The sequence below is a fragment of the Marmota flaviventris genome, chromosome 10 (genome assembly GCF_047511675.1).
Source record: "Marmota flaviventris isolate mMarFla1 chromosome 10, mMarFla1.hap1, whole genome shotgun sequence".
NCBI lineage: Eukaryota > Metazoa > Chordata > Mammalia > Rodentia > Sciuridae > Marmota > Marmota flaviventris.
In genome coordinates this window covers 26,742,417-26,761,393 of record NC_092507.1, presented here as the reverse complement: position 1 = coordinate 26,761,393, position 18,977 = coordinate 26,742,417, and the positions used below count along the sequence as shown (strand labels likewise).

The 18,977-nt window shown below is 41.7% G+C and overlaps 1 protein-coding gene across 1 annotated transcript in view; it reads left to right on the top strand.

Moving 5' to 3' along the window:
• The window catches only part of Clspn (claspin), a 36,871-nt gene extending 29,824 nt beyond the window's left edge, over positions 1 to 7,047 (top strand). The window contains exons 18-25 of the mRNA XM_071617674.1: positions 44 to 120; positions 2,843 to 3,007; positions 3,111 to 3,232; positions 3,728 to 3,855; positions 4,466 to 4,574; positions 4,930 to 5,012; positions 5,271 to 5,432; positions 5,745 to 7,047. Coding sequence (XP_071473775.1) covers positions 44 to 120; positions 2,843 to 3,007; positions 3,111 to 3,232; positions 3,728 to 3,855; positions 4,466 to 4,574; positions 4,930 to 5,012; positions 5,271 to 5,432; positions 5,745 to 5,852 — 954 coding nt within the window. The 3' untranslated portion in view covers positions 5,853 to 7,047. The remainder of the gene's footprint in view (positions 1 to 43; positions 121 to 2,842; positions 3,008 to 3,110; positions 3,233 to 3,727; positions 3,856 to 4,465; positions 4,575 to 4,929; positions 5,013 to 5,270; positions 5,433 to 5,744) is intronic.
• Positions 7,048 to 18,977: the final 11,930 nt, after the last annotated feature.

Sequence of the window (18,977 nt, the reverse complement as noted above, 5' to 3'; positions counted from 1 at the left end):
ACATCTTATTCTGCTTAACTGGGTGTGATAACTGATTTTACAGGAGGAACACAGTGACTCTGGTAATGAAGATGATGAGGAAGAACTCCTGAAGCAATCTGAGAAGTTGAAAAGGCAAATGTAGGTACTATGTTCATTCTTTCAACTGCTAGAAAGTTCCCCTAATAATTGAGTTATATCATGCCATATTTTTTTTCTGAATTTGCTGGTTGTAGTTCTGTTTTTGTGGTTAACTTAGTTTAAATAAAATCCTTCTTCCACATGACATCTCTTGAGTACTTAAAGATGGTCATGTTTTCCTTAAGTCATGACTATACTAAACCTCTCTAGTGTCTTCCAGAACTAGTAACATTTCTTGTGACAGAACTTTCAGTCTTATATCCTGGATATTCTCTATCTTCAAGTGTGGTCTGGCTATTTCCTTGAACTGGATGTATACTACTTATAATATGGCCAAAGATCTTAAGGGCAGAGCCATACTTTAAATCCTGAGGATCTAGTAGATAACTAAAGTTCTCTGGGACTTATTTTTTATGAATTGCTCTTTTTTTTTCTTTTTTCTTTTTTTTTTCTTCATTCTAGTCTTGGGCAAATGACCCATTTTATTTTTGGAATTTTGGAATGTTTGTTGTTCGGATCATGAAAGTAAAACATTTATTTTAAGTATATTTAAAAGAATATAGAATGGTCTGGGCACAGTGTTTGGGGAGGTTGAAACTATAGGATCAAATTTGAGGCCAGCCTCAGCTACTTGGTGAGCCTCTGTCTCAGAATTTAAAAGGCTCAGGATATAGTTCAGTGATTAGAGTCCCCCCACTGGGTTCATTCCTCAGTACTAAGAAACGCACACACACACACACACACACACACAATCAGAAAGAATACAGAGGCTGGGTGCAGTGGCACATGCCTGTAATCCCAGCGGCTCTAGAGGCTGAAACAGGAGGATTGCAAGTTCAAAGCCAGCCTCAGCAAAAGTGAGACTCTAAGAACTCAGTGAGACCCTGTCTCTAAATAAAATACAAAACAGGGTTGGGGATGTGACTTAGTGGTTGAGTGCCCCTGAGTCCAATCCCTGGTACCCCCCGCCAAAAAAAAAAAATGTTGCTCATGTCTACTTCCAAAATATATATGAAAGTGTCCATGGTAATAATTTATTCTCAATGTTTTTATGCATATATATTTTTTTTTTCCTTTTTTTTTTTTTTTGGTACCAGGAATTGAACTCAGGGGCACTCAACCACTGAGCCCATCCCCAGCCCTATTTTGTATTTTATTTAAGAGACAGGGTCTCACTGAATTGCTTAGTGTCTCGCCATTGCTGAGGCTGGCTTTAAACTCAAGATTCTCCTGAGCCTCTGGGGTTATAGGCATGTACCACTGCTCCTGGCATATATATTTTTATATAGTTGAGATTTATAAAATTTTTCATATTGCATCTTGCTTTTCCCTATAAGTTTCCCTGTGATGTTAAAAAAAATTTCACAAACATAATTTTAATAGGAATTTGTTAAATAGTATGTGAATTGTTTTTGAATTCTTGTACAGGATAGTGTATTGATCCTTTGTTAGATTTATACTGTTGCTTTTAGCCCTTCATTCCATTCCATTAAGATCTGTTTAAGGTTCTAATTTGTCACCTGTCAGATTAACTATTTCATGCAGCTTTAGGCTAACTGTAGAGTTTTCTAGGGAAATGATTCTTAAGCCTTATTTTACTACAGAGCTTTTTGTTTAGATGTAAGTTTTATAAAGCTAAAAGTTGAATGCTCAAAGAAGGTGGATGGGAAGATTGGGAAACTTAGTGACTAGTAAGCCCCTAAGGAACTCCCCAGGAACCCTTGAATTTAGAGGAATTTAGCTTTAAAAAAAAAAAAGTCTAAAACTCTTTGATAAAAATCAGCCTTCAGAAGAAACCAAAGTTCTTCCTCTTGTCACCATATACAGTAGAACTTGGAACCCAGAGTGGTAACCGACTTTTTATGGTGAGCTGAAATTAGAAAAGGTAACTAGAGGTAATTTTGATTACCAGGAGCTCTTCTCTTTAGTCTTGCCTCTAATTTGAGAGCGGGTCGAGGTTTGATAAGCTGTAAGAAGATCCCAGTATATGACCTTGCTATAACATACCATCTCCTAAAACCTGGTATACTTAAATGCATAACAAACTAGTTTAATTTTCCAACAGGTATTCCTAATATGGTTACCCAGCCTAGGTTAAATTCAGGCTGTTGTATCTCCTAGCTCTGTGACCTTTGGTAAATTGTATAATCTCTGTGAATCTCCTTAGGTGATTTCTATGGTAAACGTCTATAATTCTTTCTTTCCAGAACTAATAACATTACTAGTGTCATTGCTTCTAGTCTCCTCATGTCCTGATTGTTCTCTTTATCAACTGTAAAATGAAGGAAATACTAGTACCCACTCCTAAAATTACTATAAAGCAATTATTGGCATATGGAATGTTCTAAGTGACCAACTTTTTTTTTTTGGGGGGGGGGGTACTGGGGATTGAACCCAGGGGCACTTGACCACTGAGTTATATCCCTAGACCTTTTTAAATTTTTATTTTGAGTCAGGTTTTTGCTAATTTGCTGAAGCTGGCCTTGAACTTGTGATCTCCTACCTAAACTTCCAGAGTCACTGGGATTATAGGCATGTGCCACCACGCCTGGCTCATCTTTAAGCATTTTAGAAAACATTATTTTAGATATTATCAAAATACATTCTTAAGTTTATGCATATTGTTATTATAGGTGACTCTGTGTTCTGTTTTTCTTATTGTGTCCATGTTCTGTGTATGTAATCATTATTGTATCTTCTAATCTTGAAAATTATTTTCCAGGAGATTGAAGAAATACCTGGAGGATGAGGCAGAGGTGTCAGGAAGTGACGTGGGAAGTGAAGATGAGTATGATGGGGAAGATATTGATGAATATGAAGAGGATGTAATTGATGAAGTACTTCCTTCTGATGAGGAATTGCAAAGTCAAATCAAGAAAATACACATGTTAGTATCCCAATAATTCTAAGTAACAGGATGCTTCTTAAGGCAGGCCCTAAAATCAGCCAGAATCGTCCTGGTTTTGAACACCTTATTTCTCCTGTTGTAGGAAAACAATGTTGGATGATGATAAACGAAAACTACGTTTATACCAAGAGAGGTACCTTGCTGATGGGGATCTGCACAGTGATGGTCCTGGGCGAACGAGAAAATTCCGATGGAAAAATATAGGTATCTTTGTTGCTATCTTTGGAAACAAATGGTTTCAGCACTGAGAATGTTTACTCAGTGCTAGAGCACTTGACTATCTTGTGTAGCATATACATACAAAAGAAACAAAAAAAGGTTCTGATGTACATATTTGGTCCAGGTTAAGTTGGCAAATGACAACCAGTGGACTTAGCTATAACCATTGTTTTCTTTTTTTGGATGTGTGATTGAACCCAGGCATGTTTTAAACACTGAGCCCTTTTTATTTTTTATTTTTGAGACAGGGTCTTACTAAGTAGCTAGAGCCTCATTAAGTTGTTGGGACTGCCCTTGAACTTGTGATCCTCCTGTCTCAGCCTTCCAAGCCCCTGCCTGACATAACCATTGTTTTCTATGAGTGGGTGGGAAAGGTTTATGTCAATGTACAGTATTTGATAGGGATTTATTTTGTATCTGTCTGATTATCTTCTGCTGTGGGGATTGCAGAATGCTAAAAGCCTTAACTTTTTGCTTTAGATGATGCTTCCCAGATGGACTTGTTCCACAGAGACTCTGATGATGATCAGATTGAAGAACAGCTTGATGAAACAGAAGCCAAATGGAGAAAGGAGCGTATTGAACGAGAGCAATGGCTTCGAGACCAGGTAGAAAGTCTGCAAAAAAATTCCCTATTCTGGGGCTGGGGATGTGGCTCAAGCAGTAGTGCTCTTGCCTGGCATGTGTGTGGCCCGGGTTCGATCCTCAGCACCACATACAAACAAAGATGTTGTGTCTGCTGAAAACTAAAAAAATAAATAAAAATTAAAAAAAAAAAAATTCCCTATTCTGACCTTAGTTTATCAAAAGGAGAGGACCCAGTCACTTTTAACTTAACATGATTGTTTCAAAATCTTAGTCAACATATGTTTTTCTTAATATTATTTTTTAGTTGGACATAGTACCTTTTTAAAATTTATTTATTTTTATGTGGTGCTGAGGATCAAACCTAGTGCCTCACATGTGCTAGGCAAGTGTTCTACCACTGAGCCACAACCCTAGGCCATTTGCTAGCCCTTTGAATCTTTTTTTGCACTGAGAAGGATAAATGATGATGGGCAATTATCTTCAGGTTTATTTGTCCAAAACTTTTTTTCCTAAAGCAGCAAAGATTGCAAAAACAAATGATATCCCAGTAACCTAGCTTCACAACCCAGGCTATGCTATTTAGGGAAGCTATGGAGTTTTATGTTAATGCTGTATGGTTTTTATTTTCAGGCACAGCAGGGGAAAATTACAGCTGAAGAAGAAGAAGAAGAAATTGGGGAAGACAGTCAGTTTATGATGCTAGCCAAGAAAGTTACAGCAAAAGCACTGCAGAAGAATGGTGAGTTCTTATATCTCTTTAGGGTCTAGCCCCTTGAATTGTTAGTGCTGAAGCCTTAGAAGTGACATGAACCTTCAGGAGCTATTGGAGGTTAGTTTTAAGCTTGTATCTAATACTATCACAGAGGTTGGAAGAGACAGAATACTTGAATCTTAGACTATTAGGCAGCAGAGATTGTGCTTGTGGGTTTATATAGCTGCTTTTGCTTTATGATCTAAGGCTCAGAGTAATGAAAAAGTTTCTTTGTTTTAGCTCATTGGTTTAGTTATGAGGTTTCTTAGCATGTTTATTTTATATGCAAAAGTAATTCTGCCTAGCTTTGCTTAGAACAGTCCTGTCTGTCTTTTCTTTCCAGCTAAACGCCCTGTGGTTATTCAGGAATCAAAGCCTCCACTCAGTGATCCTTTTGAAGCCATCAAACCTGGAAGTGCTCACCAGGTTGGTTGAAACTTTGTCAGTCTGATAGTCATGGTGTACAGGTTTTAAAGGCCCAGGTAAAGCTAAGAGAATAGCCTCCCTAAGGTAGGGAGGTGGCCACAGGAAATGAGAATATCAAAGGTGCCTGCTATTTCTTTTTGACTTAAATAGAGTAGAAATATGTCCCTTTAATACCTGTAGGGGAGCAAAGAGGGTAAATAACTTTTTGTTCTTCCTTGGCATTTGAGATTTAATATCAGATAACTCTTCATTTCTTAGCTGAAGACAGGCTCACTGCTAAACCAGCCCAAAGCTGTGCTTCAGAAACTGGCTGCTCTTTCTGATTGCAACCCTAGTGCTCCCCGAAATTCAAGAAACTTTGTCTTTCATACACTTTCTCCTGTCAAGGCTGAGGCAGCAATGGAATCATCTAAGCCTCAGGTAAGGAAGTTGAGAACTAATGTGGTACCTTCCAAGGCAAAATTTATTTATTTTAATTAAAATACAAAAGTTCTGGTCTAATAACTTATGCTACAGTGTCATAATTCTGTGCTCCCCAATGACGTACAGGGGAATTGCTACCCCCAATAGGTAATTAGCTTTTAAACTTGTCGGAAAATTTTTATATTGTTTTCTTTATTTTCTGTTGTGAATCATCCATGATTCAACTGAGTTGTTTAAGAGCTAACTGGAGGTAAGTAAGTACCTATTTGAGGGTTTTAAGCTGGCCCTGACTTCCTCTCTGTTCTCTAGGTGAGGAGAAGAGGTCCATCGTTAATGACATCCCCTTCTAAGCGCCTCAGAACAGAAGATAGCACCCCAGGAATGAAGCGAAGCATCTTCAAATATTTAGAAAGCTAACACTATAAAGGATGCCAACACCTATGCTGAGACTATTTTGAGAAGTTTCTGTCACTGAAGGTTGGAATTGATGCTCATACTGATGAACTCTCCTTCCTTCATAATTAATGCATTATGATTATGAACAAAGATTCCAGTTTTTCTACTACATGGCTCTGGACATCTTTTCCTTTTCCTAATATTATTTCTTGGGTTGCCCACTAATCTTAATTCTTCAGTGTCCCCAACGTCGACATATGTAATATTTGATTGAAGTCTTACTTCCTTCATTAAACATTTAACATTATATTCTAGCAGCTTCTTGGGTTGACACCTCTTTGATAGAGGTGGTTGGAGGAGGAAGAGGGGGAGGAAGGAAGTATAATGCTGCAGAAAATTACAGAAAGTGGCACAAATATAAGAATGATTCCTTCACACCTGCAGATCCTTACCATGGTGACCAGGACTCAGTGAAGGAGAGACTTAAACTGAGACCTAGGAAACAACAAATGGACTCTTGTATTAGGCTTGCCCCTTCCGTTTTCCTGCCAAGGCTGCTTCAAATTTCTAAATGACCTTTGTTGCCTTTATAATAAGGACTTAAACTGGTATAGATTCTAAAATACCTTACCCCTAATTTTCTTAGGTGTGGAATGAAGATAAAGAGTTGCACCCAGTGTCTCCCTATTAGTCTGTGGAGCACAGAGATTTCTCCTGGGACTAAATTCTCAATTTGAAACACTGTTTCTCAAGGACCCTCCTTCTTTTATCTGACAAGAAGAAATATAACCATTATTTATCGCATCTCCTGGGTTGAGCATAATGCTCTGACCATTCAGGACATTTTAATATGTCATTACTAATGTTGAGAGACCACCATGGAGTTTAATAAAAATGTCATTAAGAGAATTCCATCATTCCCCACTTCCTTAAGTTACCCTGGGGTTCTCAGAAGTTTAAATTGACTTTTCCCTCTCAAACCTGAACATTAGTGCTGCTTTGGATAAACATTCCATATGAATGTTACAGTTTCATTCAGGAGCTGGACTTGGGAAATTGGATGAGATTGTTTCGGTTTTTTATTTGGAGATGGGGAACACCAATTTAAGTGATGAAATTAGGGTGTGGGTTTTCTACAGTTTTTTAATACTCAAGATTCTGTCTTTAACAGAATTCATGTTTGTATATTTGTAATCTTGTAATGTGGGATATGTGTATAAAGTTGTTTTAATATGTATGTAGTTTTTCAATAAATCCCAATGTCTTGAAGACAGGATTTTCTGTCACTTGAATGCTCATTTTTAGGTCAGTACCAATCTAATTTTAGGGAGCATTTCATTTTCAGGGCCTCTCCCTCCCAGGAAGGCCCTCTGAGTCGGGAGCCGGGGGCTGCTGCAGTTATCTCTTCACTGGCCCATCAGTACCTGTCCACTGATCAGACTAACTAACCCTAATAGTCTAAGTTCAGTGCAGGTGAGGAGAGTTTACATAATGGTACCTGTTGTTTCAGCCCTTTGGGGGCACTTTATCCTCAGCCAACTTTGTATTATTTCATCATAGCTGTGGGTCTAAGGGTGGGTCTTTGATCTCTCTAAATAGTGGCCAATGTTTAGCAGTTCTTCCTGGGCAAAAAAGAACTAGGAAGAAAATCTAGAAATTTATCCCTTTTTTCTTCTCCACATGCTTTTTTTGCAGGGGGTGGGGGGCGGGCACAGGTGGCAAGGGTTTTGTAGAACAGAGGTGAAGATGATTGGAATTGACCACTGAGGATAAAATCAGTGCCTGAGAAATCTGGGGAGCAAATGGCTTCTGTTTGAGGCTCCAGGGACAATGTGCTTTTTGGAAAAAGAAATGTGGAATCTAAAATTAAAACTCTACGTTGTTTTTCCTCATGCCAGTATAGCTGCCATAAGCAAGATAAGCCTTGATCTTGGTAACAGGATTGAATGAAGAGTTTCAGCCTGGTCCACATGCCTTTAACCCGGAGCACTGAGTCATTAGCATCTGCTGTTTTAGTAAACTGGAACCTAGGGCTCACCACTATTGACTCCTAGTAGAACTGAGCTCCATTAGCTTGTTTGTGGGGGGAATGGGGGTTGGGGAAGTACTCTGGGGATTCAATCTAGGGGTACACTACTACTGAGCTATACCCGCAGCCCTTTTTTATTTTTGTTTTGAAACAGGGTCTCACTAAGTTGCTGAGGCTACCCTCAAACTTGCAATCCTCCTGCCTCAGCCTTGAGTAACTGAGATTACAGCTTCTCTCTTAGCTTGGAAATTTCATATTTGGAGAGATAAAAGTTCAAGATTTGCCAATGGCACAGGCCTGTAATCCCAGCTACTTGGGAGACTGAGGCAGAAGGATCACAGGTTTGAGACAGTCTCAGTAACAGCAATACCCTGTTTCAAAAAAAAAAAGCTGGGGGGTGGTTAGGCATGTAGCTCAGTGGTAAAGTATTCCTGGTTTCAATCCCCTGGACCAGGAGTTGGAGGGGACTTTAAGCAGGTCTCTAGTCTCATTTTTTTCAGTCCACAGTAGCACCAACCATATTAGGGTCTCTTCTATAAAACATCAGATTATTTTCAGCTAAGCTCTAGAGGTCAGTTGCCTGCTGAAATCACTATGGGATCCCTTATCTTCTCAATTGTTTCTCTACAAACTTACCCCCACTTTTTGAATTTCTATTGGTCAGGCCAGAAGACCAATTTTTTTTTTGGGGGGGGGGGGCACTGGGAATTGAACCCAGGGGTGCTTTACCACTGAGCTACTTCCCTAGCCTTTTTTTTTTTTAACTTTATTTAATTTATTTTTTGTGTGTGTTGAAAATTGAATCCAGTACCTCACACATGCTAAGTAAGCACTCTACTACAGAACCACAATCCCAATCCCATTTTAGCCTTTTTATATTTTTTTTATGTTGAGACAGGGGTCTCACTGAGTTGCTGAGGTTGGCCTTGAACATGTGATTCTCCTACCTCAGTCTCCCAAGTCACTGGGATTACAGGTGTGCACCACCATCTCTGGCTCATGATATGACTTTATTGTATCATCCCTGAAATATTACTTATTTTCTACCTTCATTTCCTATTCATGGCCTGACACAGCCTGGAATGTAGTGTTACCCAGTAAGGATTGAATAAATAATACTGTACTTTTCAGAGCCTCTGTTTATAACTATGAAATGAGGATCCTAATTCATGTCTGTTTTAGAGTTGCTATGAGCTTTAGCTTGGAAAATGTATGTGATGAACACATTATGTCAAGTGCTACTCTGCAAACATTAAAAATTGCCAATATTGGGGCTGGGGTTGTGGCTAGCATGCTCACCTTGCACGTGAGTAGACCCTGGGTTCAATCCTCAGCACCACATAAAAATAAATAAACAAGATAAAGATTGTGTCCATGTATAACTAAAAAAACATTTTTAAAAAATTGCCAATATCAAGCTGGGGTTGTGGCTCAGCCGTAGAGTGCTTGCCTAGCACATGCGAGGCCCTGGGTTTGATCCTCAACACCATCAAAAAATAAATAAAGTAAAGATGATATTGTGTCAAACTAAAAAATAAATTTTAAAAAATTGCCAGTATCACAATAGCATTATATTTTGCTGGTCATCCTTAAAGGCCCTGGTCTCACAAACACCTCAAACTTAACATCTTTAAGAATGTGATTTTTCCTCCTCAGAAAACCTGGTTTTCTTCCTGTGTTTCCCATTTTGATATGTTGCCTCCATGCCTCCAGTCACTCAAGCTGCTTCCCTCTCATGCAATCTGCATAGCTGTCAGAGTAACCTTTATATAAACATAATTTGGAGGATGTGCAACAGTACTTAAAACCTTTCAACAGAGCTGAGGGTGTGGCTGGTAAAGCACATGCTTAGCATGCACAAGGCTCTGGATTCAATCCCCAGCATTCAATACACGCAATAAAAAAGCTTTTGATGTTTTCCATTGCAATCAGAATTAAGTTCCAACTTCTCACTGCCTACAAGACCCTGCATGATAAAACACTGCTTCCAAATCGCTGATCTACTCTCCCTTCCATCCTTCCTATTTCTTGAATTGCTTTCTTCTCTAACCTCCATTTTAAGCTAATGTATAATTCTCTAAATGTTAGCATAAGTCATTCTCATAAACATCTGTGACCATTACTACTCCTTTCATAACTAGGTAATCTTTGTTAATGTTTCCTACTCTTTTGGGTCTTTTATCACAATTTGCCACCTTAATGTTTGTAGAGGACTGTTTTCTCTATTAGACCATAAACTTGAAAATAGATATCAAGCTGGGCACACCAACACATACTTGTAACCTCCTTGGGAGGCTGAGGCAGGAGGATCACAAGTTCAAGGCCAGCCTCAGCAACTTAGGCCCTGAGAAGCTTAGTGAAACCCTGTCTCTAAAAGTAAAAAGGGCTGGGGATGTTGCTCAGTGGTCAAGTGCCCCTGGGCTCAATCCCCAGTATCAAAAAAAGAAAAGAAAGAAAGATACCATACCTGTTTTAAAAATAAGTGCTTTGGATAGCACCATGACTGGGACATAAAATTATTCAATAAATGAATACTTTTTGAGCAACAAGTGTTGAAAGGCCTGGAAGAGCTAATGGTGAAAAGCTTGGAGCTGATTTGCTTACAAAGCTTTCAGGTGTAGAATGGAATAGAAGTAACTTGGGTGAGACTGAGTCCTTGTTCTCTCTGCAACTTAAAAGTGGCATGATCTTAGATAAGTCATTCTCTGAATTATTTTTCCACAACTGGAAAATGAAACTCATCGGAAATGACTTGGCTTGGCTCAGAGGGTTATGATTAGGATCAACGGTACAAAGTAATGGGAAAAAAATCATGCATATTTAAGGGCCCAGTACTGCAGGCCAATCTAGTGCTGAGGAAGGGGTGAGGCAGATACCTCTTCATGCTCTGGCTGAAGGAGAAACAGAGGCCACACCTCAACAGAGCTCCACAGTCCACCAGCCTGTGGACCTCTCCTAGCAGCGAGTGGTGGCTTGCCATGTGCTAGGGCTTGGGACAGTGATAGGAATGGAGGTCTGCAAACTCCTAGTGAACTGGGGAAATAGGCCTGGCTTGTGTACAGCTGTTGTCAACCTCAGATTTTACCTTTTGAGACTTAGGTGCCAAATCTCTCTGTCCCTTAGTTATATCATCTGGGTCTGCATTATCCATGTCCTTTCCAACCCCTCTTTCTGTCCTCTCTTCTCTCACCTTAAAGGTTTTTCATTTTCAGTTTATTGATTTAGTTCTTCCCTGTGGTGGGATACATAATGGGAAGAGGTGGTTTGAAGTAGCTACAGCCTGAGGGTGATTGGAAGAAGCTGTGGAGCTGGACTCCTGGGTTCTTCCCTTTCATTTACAGGGAACCACAGTCTGGCATTTTTGATGGTGGGCTAGAGGTGGGGGTGAAGGGGCAGCTGCCAGCTCCAGACTGGAGAATCAGTAGACCTGGTCCAAGGGGTAGAAAGTACAGGGGCAGGGTGGGAAGTGAGCTGGAGTTTGGGTTTTTTCAGCCCTCCTTTCTCTTTTTCTCAGAGGCAGAGAGAAAGAAAAAAGCTGACTGCCCGCCCCTCTTTGTTTGTCTTGTCTAATTTAACTTACGTTATTTATCAAAAAGACAGGTTATTTGGAAAACCAGATGGACCCAGGCAAAAATCATCTGGGTTTTCCAAACATGAAAAATTAGGTTCTAGGAGCCCAGGAGGGGTGTGTGTGTGTGTGTGTGTGTGTGTGTGTGTGTGTGTGTGTGTTGGGGAGAAGGCCAGGAATATTGAGTAAATGTCTCTAATCAGACCCAGAAATTGTTCCATGACATTCAAGCATTGCCCCCCGCCATCCTTTTTCCTTCAAGTTTTTTGTTGTTGTTTTGGTTTGGGTTTTGGTACTGAGAATTGAATCCAGGGGTACTTTACCACTGAGTTACATTCCAAGTCCTTTTTATTTTTTATTTTGAGATGTGGTCTTGCTAAGTTCCTGAGACTGGCCTTGAACTTGTGATCTTTCTGCTTCAACCACTGGAGTCACTGGGATCATAGGCATATGCCACTGCTCCTGGCTCTTCTTCAAGTTTTGGTTGGAACCTAAAAATGCAAAAAGTAAAATCTCCATGTTGGTGGCTGGGTGTGCTGAAAGTTTTAATTGCCCAAGGACAAGACCCTGTGAGGGCTGTAGTGGAACAACAGCTAATACCTTTCTCTTTCTCCAGCCTCTATCTCTCACAGAACAGAGAGAAGTACAGGGTACCTTTCTACTCCAGAAACCTCCACTCTCTTGTTCCTTCAATGTTCCTATCCCAAAGAAATTACAGCAGATTTGGAAATTAGAAATAGAGAAGAATTTACCCTTGAAAGTTTCTAGTGATCAGATGACTAGGGAACACTGGGGATTAAGGGTGGTATCTCCATTGAATTATCCAGGGAAAGAACTAGCCCATCTTCCTTCTGGTTAACAGTGGCCTGCTTTGTAGCTACAACTAGGAATTTTTAAATCCTGTGGTTCTGTTACCTCCAGGCAGCAAAGTTATTAGGAAGGAATTGAAGCAGGAGGCCATGGAGGCACAGCTTTTGGCTGCAACAGAGAAGTGTTTTGGCTGCAAACAGTGAGCCATCCCATTTATACACACACATGCAGAACACAGCCAAGACCTTTTGTGGCCTGAAGAATCTTTGGCACCAGCAATAGCACTTGTCCCATTGCGAGTGTCATTTTTAAAAGTGTCATTGGACTGTGAAAGCCACTTAATAACTTGATCTCATCTGAATAATCTGAATTAATACTAGCTCCACAGTTGTGAGGATTAAATAGACATTTCTAAAGTGTCTGCCTCAAGGGCCTGGCACATGGTAAATCTCAATGAATGCTTGTTGAATGAATGGATCCATGAATCCGAGTATTAAGGCTGCCCTGACCATTTCTGAGAAACAGTATTTAACAGCCTCAATAACTGAGACTTGTGTGCTATCCCACGGATCCTGGAGCCTAGAGCCTGAGGCATGATATAAATCTGGGGTTCATTTAACATGTTTTTTGAGTTCAGTGTATGGGGTGAACCCTTCCATGAAGGCCTTCTTGGCCCAGGCTGGAAACACCATGCAGATGGCCTTCCATTAGCACCTTCAGGAATCGCCCCAGCTGCAGAGCACCTTGCTCAAGGTTATGTCTCTTCTCAACACAACTCACATCCAGGGACAACAGATGCAAAAAGACCTGGCCATCTCAGCTGATTTGGGGACAACTCTGAAGGGCCATTCTAACTTCAGAGCTTCTTGTGAGATAGGCTGTGACTAGCACAGGTCTATATCACAGCTCTACCCTTTCATTTGTTTACTTTGAGACAGTCTTGCTGAATTACCCAGGCGGGCCTTGAACTTGAGATTCCCCTGCCTCAGCCTCCTGAGTTGCTAGGATTTCAGTGTGTGCCACTATGCCCAGCTCCAAGGTAACTTCTTTTGGGGGGGATACTTGAGATTGAACTCAGAGGCACTCAACTGAGTTGCTTAGCGCCTTGCTATTACTGAGGTTGGCTTTGAACTTGTGATCCTCCTGCCTCTGCCTCCCAAACTGCCACTGGGGTTACAAGCGTGTGCCACTGTGCTCAGCCCAAGGTAACTTTCTTTTTTCTTTAAATACTTCTATTTTATTTATTCATTTCTATATGGTGCTGAGGATCGAACCCAGTGCCTCACTCATAATAGGCAAGCACTCTACCGCTGAGCCACAACCCCAGCCCCCAACATAACTTCTTAATAAATATTCTGCTTGCTAAACTGACTTAGATTCAGATTCTGGGAGAATACAGCTTGTGGCCAAGGATGTAGGAAAGAACAGACTCCTTCACAATGTGCATTGGATGTATTGATGGTTCCTCCTTCTGCCCACCAGAGGGCAGCAGCTTCTCAGCAACCTGCTCTCCTGAGACCCACCCCCAAGGAGTGTGTTTGAGGCCTTCTGTCTGGTCCCTTTCCACCACCTGTATTAGACAGGATCACCTCCCTTACTTTGTCTACCCTCCTGTTCAGGGGAAGAACACTCTGAAACTGTCTAGGCCTGTTTTGTCCTGGAACTCCACCACTGCCAGCTCTGAAGGCCAATCAGTCTTCTGACTGGGTCCCTCCCACCTCTTCAGCTGGGCAAATGCTTACCCCAGTTCTCCCGCCTCTCACATTTACCACCCACAATAGATTTGTTTTCTGTGTGACAAGGTAATTATGAGTTTGGGGCCAGGAGGCCTAGGGGGGCAGTCTGAGGATGGTCACTTCCATCTGGCTCTCCCTGCTCTGCTAACATTATTGATTTTTAGTTTTATTTATTATTATGATGTGTGTTCCTGTGTGTGTGTGTGTGTGTAAGAGAGAGAGAGAGAGAGAGATCTGGCCCTGGTGACATGAGATAAGGAGGCGAGAGAGCAAGAGCAAAATTTATTCTTGTCATAATTTAACTTCTTAAAAACTATCCACCCACCTGGCTTTTTTTTTTTTTTTTTTTTGTACTGGAGGTTTTGTCCATGTTGTTTGGCAGTGGGAAGAGGGTATTGGGGCTCAAACCCAGGGCCTCCTGCATGCTAAGCAAGCACTGTATCACTGAACTACATCCACAGACCTTTTTGTTTTACCTTGAGACAGGGTCTCACTCAATTGCCCAAGCAACTTGAACCTGCCTCTCAGCCTCCTAAGTAACTGGGACTCTAGATGTGCTATTCCACACTGGCTGGAGTTCACTTATTTTAATTCTGTTCCCAAGTCCCCAAAGATTCTTCTGGGAATTGGAGCCAGATGTGGCTACTAACAAAAGGTTCTGTACCTGCTCTCCCCCACTCCTCTTCTCGGTCACCTGTAACCATATCTGGCTCCAATTCCCAGAAAACTCTCTGGAAATACTTCATCCAGCAAATCTTTATTGCATTCCCAATACCTATCAATAATTTCTAGATTAAACTCCCAACTTCCTGCTTCTTTCTCTGCCTGCCCTGCCTTCTTGGATTAGTCCTGAGACAGGCCATTTTATGTTGCTATGTGCCTTTTAATTTTCTTTCTTTATTATTTGTGTGTGTGTGTGTGTGTGTGTGTGTGTTTATTTATTTACCCATCACTTTCTATGGGTGTGAGAAAAACCTGATCAGGAAGCTCTGGGGAGAGATTGGGATTGGGTGCAGCCAGTTCAAAGAGCAATGCCTGCATGGCCTTCAGGCCTCCCATAATTGACTCCACTTCCTTACAGAGAAGAGGAAGGGCAAGCTTTAGGCAATACATTACAAGTAGGAGGGGTGCTCTGAACTGCAGTGATTGCTGTGGGAATCAGCTGAGCTGGAGGGCGATTTGTGGGGCCACGTTCCCCGAGCCTGTTTTCTCTGTGTGTGCCAAGAGAATGAATAAATCATTGTTCAGGGGCGGGATGCAGCTGCCCAGCTCCTCCCCTCGGCACATGCCCCAACTCCAGCTTCTCCATTGAGGGCTGCTGGAGCAGAGCGGTTTATACACCCAGCTCCCCAAATCCTATTGAGGCCTCCCCCTCTGCACGAGCCACCGGCTCCAAGCCCATTCAGCTTAGTGCTTTGTGCTGGGGGTTAAGTGGTTACATGTGGGGGGCACCCAGAAAGGACCTGTCAGGCCCTGAAAGACTGTGCTGATGCCATGCCCTCCTACTGATGAATGGGGTGGGTGGAGGAGAAGTGGGCGGCCAAAGGGTGGGGTAGGGGAGAGGGCAAGGGATTATAGAGTCCACAGAGGCAGCTGCTGAGAAGTGGGTAGAAGAGGCACCCCCTTCCCTCATTCCTCCTGCAGTTCAGCTTCTCCATCTAGCTCACTCTGTTGTAGGCTTCTGGGATGTTCAACAGCCTCTGGACCTTGAATTTGGCTTTTCTGGTCTCTTGGTGCAAGAGGGATGGAAGAGGCCATTTAACAAGTTGGGTGTACTGCAGAGAAAGAATATACTACCTTTCTTCTAGCAGCTCCAAAACACCCTCCGTTCTCCTTTGTCCCTTGGAGGGTAAGAGGAAAGATCAGAGGACAATTCATTTTCTAGTTTCATCTGGTACAGAGGGTTTCAAACTGCCCCCATTGAGCTTTAAAAGCTTCCTTGGGGCTGGAGGTATAGTTTGGTGGAAGAGCTCTTGTCTAGCAGGCATAAGACCCAGTGCAAAAAATAAATAAATAAATAAATAAATAAATAAAAATTAAAAAATAAAGAATAAAGAACAGAGAGAGAGAGAGAGAGATTCCAAAGCTAAAAAAAATAGCTTTTAAAACTTTATTGGATGTACCTTACCCTCATTTCATACCTGAGAAAATAGCCATGTTGAGAGCAAAGGAATGGCCACGTTTTACCTATGGTGGTTACACAGTCATTCTGATAGGATCTTTACCTTTAAGAGGCAGTGGAGAAATGGATAAACAAAACAACTAGGTCACCAGCTTCCTAGGTGCCTCTCTCTTTCTCTCAGCCAATTCTGGGGAGGAATTTTCCTTCTAATCTGTCATAAGAGCTCCAGTATATCAAAGTTCCTCCAGGCTGTGCCTGTATTGGGAGCCCAAGTAACAATGTTCATAACTATAATGTTATTCAACAATTTTCAAGGTGTGTTATCCTTGCTTAGCTCAAAAAGGTTAAGATGATTTGATTTGCGTAAGTTCCCATAGCCAAGTGGGGAAGTTGACAGGTGATGTAAACTCAGGAAGAGAGAAGACAGCAGGTAGCAATGTGGCTTGTATTCTGGGACTAGACTATTCTGTGGGGAAGGTATGGGGACTTTCCCGGTTATTTCCCTCTGCCCTCAGGGTGCCTGAGCTTCTTGGACTGGTGGTCAAGACCTTGCACAGTTGGGCCAGCTATTATCCAGTCTCATCTCCTTCCATTCTCCCCTACCCTCAAGTTTTAGCTAGGCTGGCCTACTGTTTTCTGAACACACTCCGAATATGTGGTCTCCTATGCTTTCTTCTTTCTCTTAGTGAACTTCTAGGCATCCCCAAAGGCCTAGCTCAAATGTTACCTTAGTGAAACCTCTCCTTTCCCTCTTTTGTGTTTATTAATTTTGCCTCCTAGCTCTACTGCAGGATCTATCAAGCTGTACAGCCCACGCTCTTGTGTCGGTCTCCCTTTCTAAGTAGGTAGCTCCCCAAGGCCAGGACCCCTTCTGATTCTTCTGTGACTCCGCATCACAGCATCTGGCCCAAGGTGGACACTGTGTTTGTAACTGTGCTGCATGTGAATGAATGAATGGGAAGGGACAAGATCTTTGAGGCTGTAACACCCTGATACTACCTACCCCTTCTTCCTGGGTGTACTGACATGAATAAATTATCTACCTATTAGAAACTCCCATTCATGTCCTATTTCTTGGATCAGAATTTCATCTCCTCTTTTCTTCTTGCCTGACACCCAGACACTGGGGCCTGGGTCTGGCTACTCACTGCTAGCCTCTCCTGGCTCTGATATCTGTCTGTTTGCCAATAATCTTATTCACTGCCCATTGCTGGATCTTCATGATAGCCTGGCCTGCAACAGAGCCCTGTTCAGGATGGTACTGGTCATCTGGTGATTTCTGTGTCCCTGCCAATTAAGTTCCTGACATGTATAGAGAGAGGTGGACACAGCCATAGATACCCCTTCATTTGGCATGATTGATTCCCTGGTGTCCAGACTGGAGAAGCCTCTGATGAATGAATAACAGGCATCCCTACATTTGCTTTTTTGTCTCCATGTAGACATAGATACCCCTGCCTTCCTGGGGCTTTTTGTTCTCCAGGTTCTGAGGTCTCTGAAAATTATACAGTAGCCCAGGATCACAGTCTGAGCACTGACTGGTTAATTATACAGTCTTGGAGTATCCATACAACATTGCCCTTGATAAGTAAAAAGTGGCCACAGTCTGATGCCCTTGGAATTCACTTATTTATCAGGAATTATGTTATTTGGCAGCAAGTAATTTTATAGAACAATGGAACTGATGACCCAGCTATGTCAGGTTGGGGTGCTGCCTTACAGAGTATGATATAGGCTTTAAATCAGTTAGATGACATATAAATGTGTGAACATACACACACACACACACAATATGTGTATATATTTAGATGGTGTCTTCCTATGTTGCCCAGGCTGGCCCCAAACTCCCGGGCTCAAGCAATCCTCTTGCCTCAGCATCCTGAATAGCTGGGACTACCTGCATATGCAATCATGCTTGTCTTCGATCTATAATTCTTTGTGTTTTATATCAAGAATATATGTGAAGAGTTAGAGGTGGGTGAGGCACCTTAGATGATTACACCTAAGTTCTCCAAGAGTTTGCTTCCTGTCTCTGAGATTATAGGTTCTACAGGTCAGGAGATTTTAGCATCAAAGAAGGGATGTTTCTAACCAGGAACAGAAAGATTATTCCATTGCATTTCAGGCTCCTTACAGCACTAGAGGAGTAGAAGAAAGGGGGAATCACAGGGAGACTGAACTGATAATGGCTGTCAAGGGGAAATGGAGTAGGTACTATTTATGAGGGCTGAGAGATGCATGAGTGGAACCTAGGTTTTGTTTGTGTTCTACAGAATTAACAAGTTCATTTTTGGACAGGGCCAGAAGGGACCTGTCAACAACCCGGCTTCTTTTGATTGTCAATGAGAGAAATTGCAGTCAAGTTAGGTTTGGAAAAATAAGAGCCTCTTGGGAAGGTATCAAAACTATAAATGGATTGGGATGTTAGCAGGACTTCTTTTTTTTTATAAATAATTTATTTATTTTTTTTGAGACAGAGAATTTTTTTTTTAATATTTATTTTTTAGTTTTTCAGCGGACACAACATCTTTGTTTGTATGTGGTGCTGAGGATCGAACCCGGGCCACACGCATGCCAAGAGAGCGCGCTACCGCTTGAGCCACATCCCCAGCTCTGTTAGCAGGACTTCTATCTTTCATTTCTGCTTCTGTGTGTCAGCATCTCCTATAGACTGCCTTCTTTCATATGGTGGGCCCTAGGGTTCCATCTTCCCTGCTTCATCTCCCTTTACATTTCATTTCAGAAAGTCTCAGAAGAGAACTCTGGTGCACCTGGAGGGGTTTCTATCCTTGGACTCAGCAGGCCCTTGAATCATGCATGGTTAGAGCAGAAAGAGACAGAGCCTGAAGGTACACCAGTTAGATGACTTTATGGCTCTCTG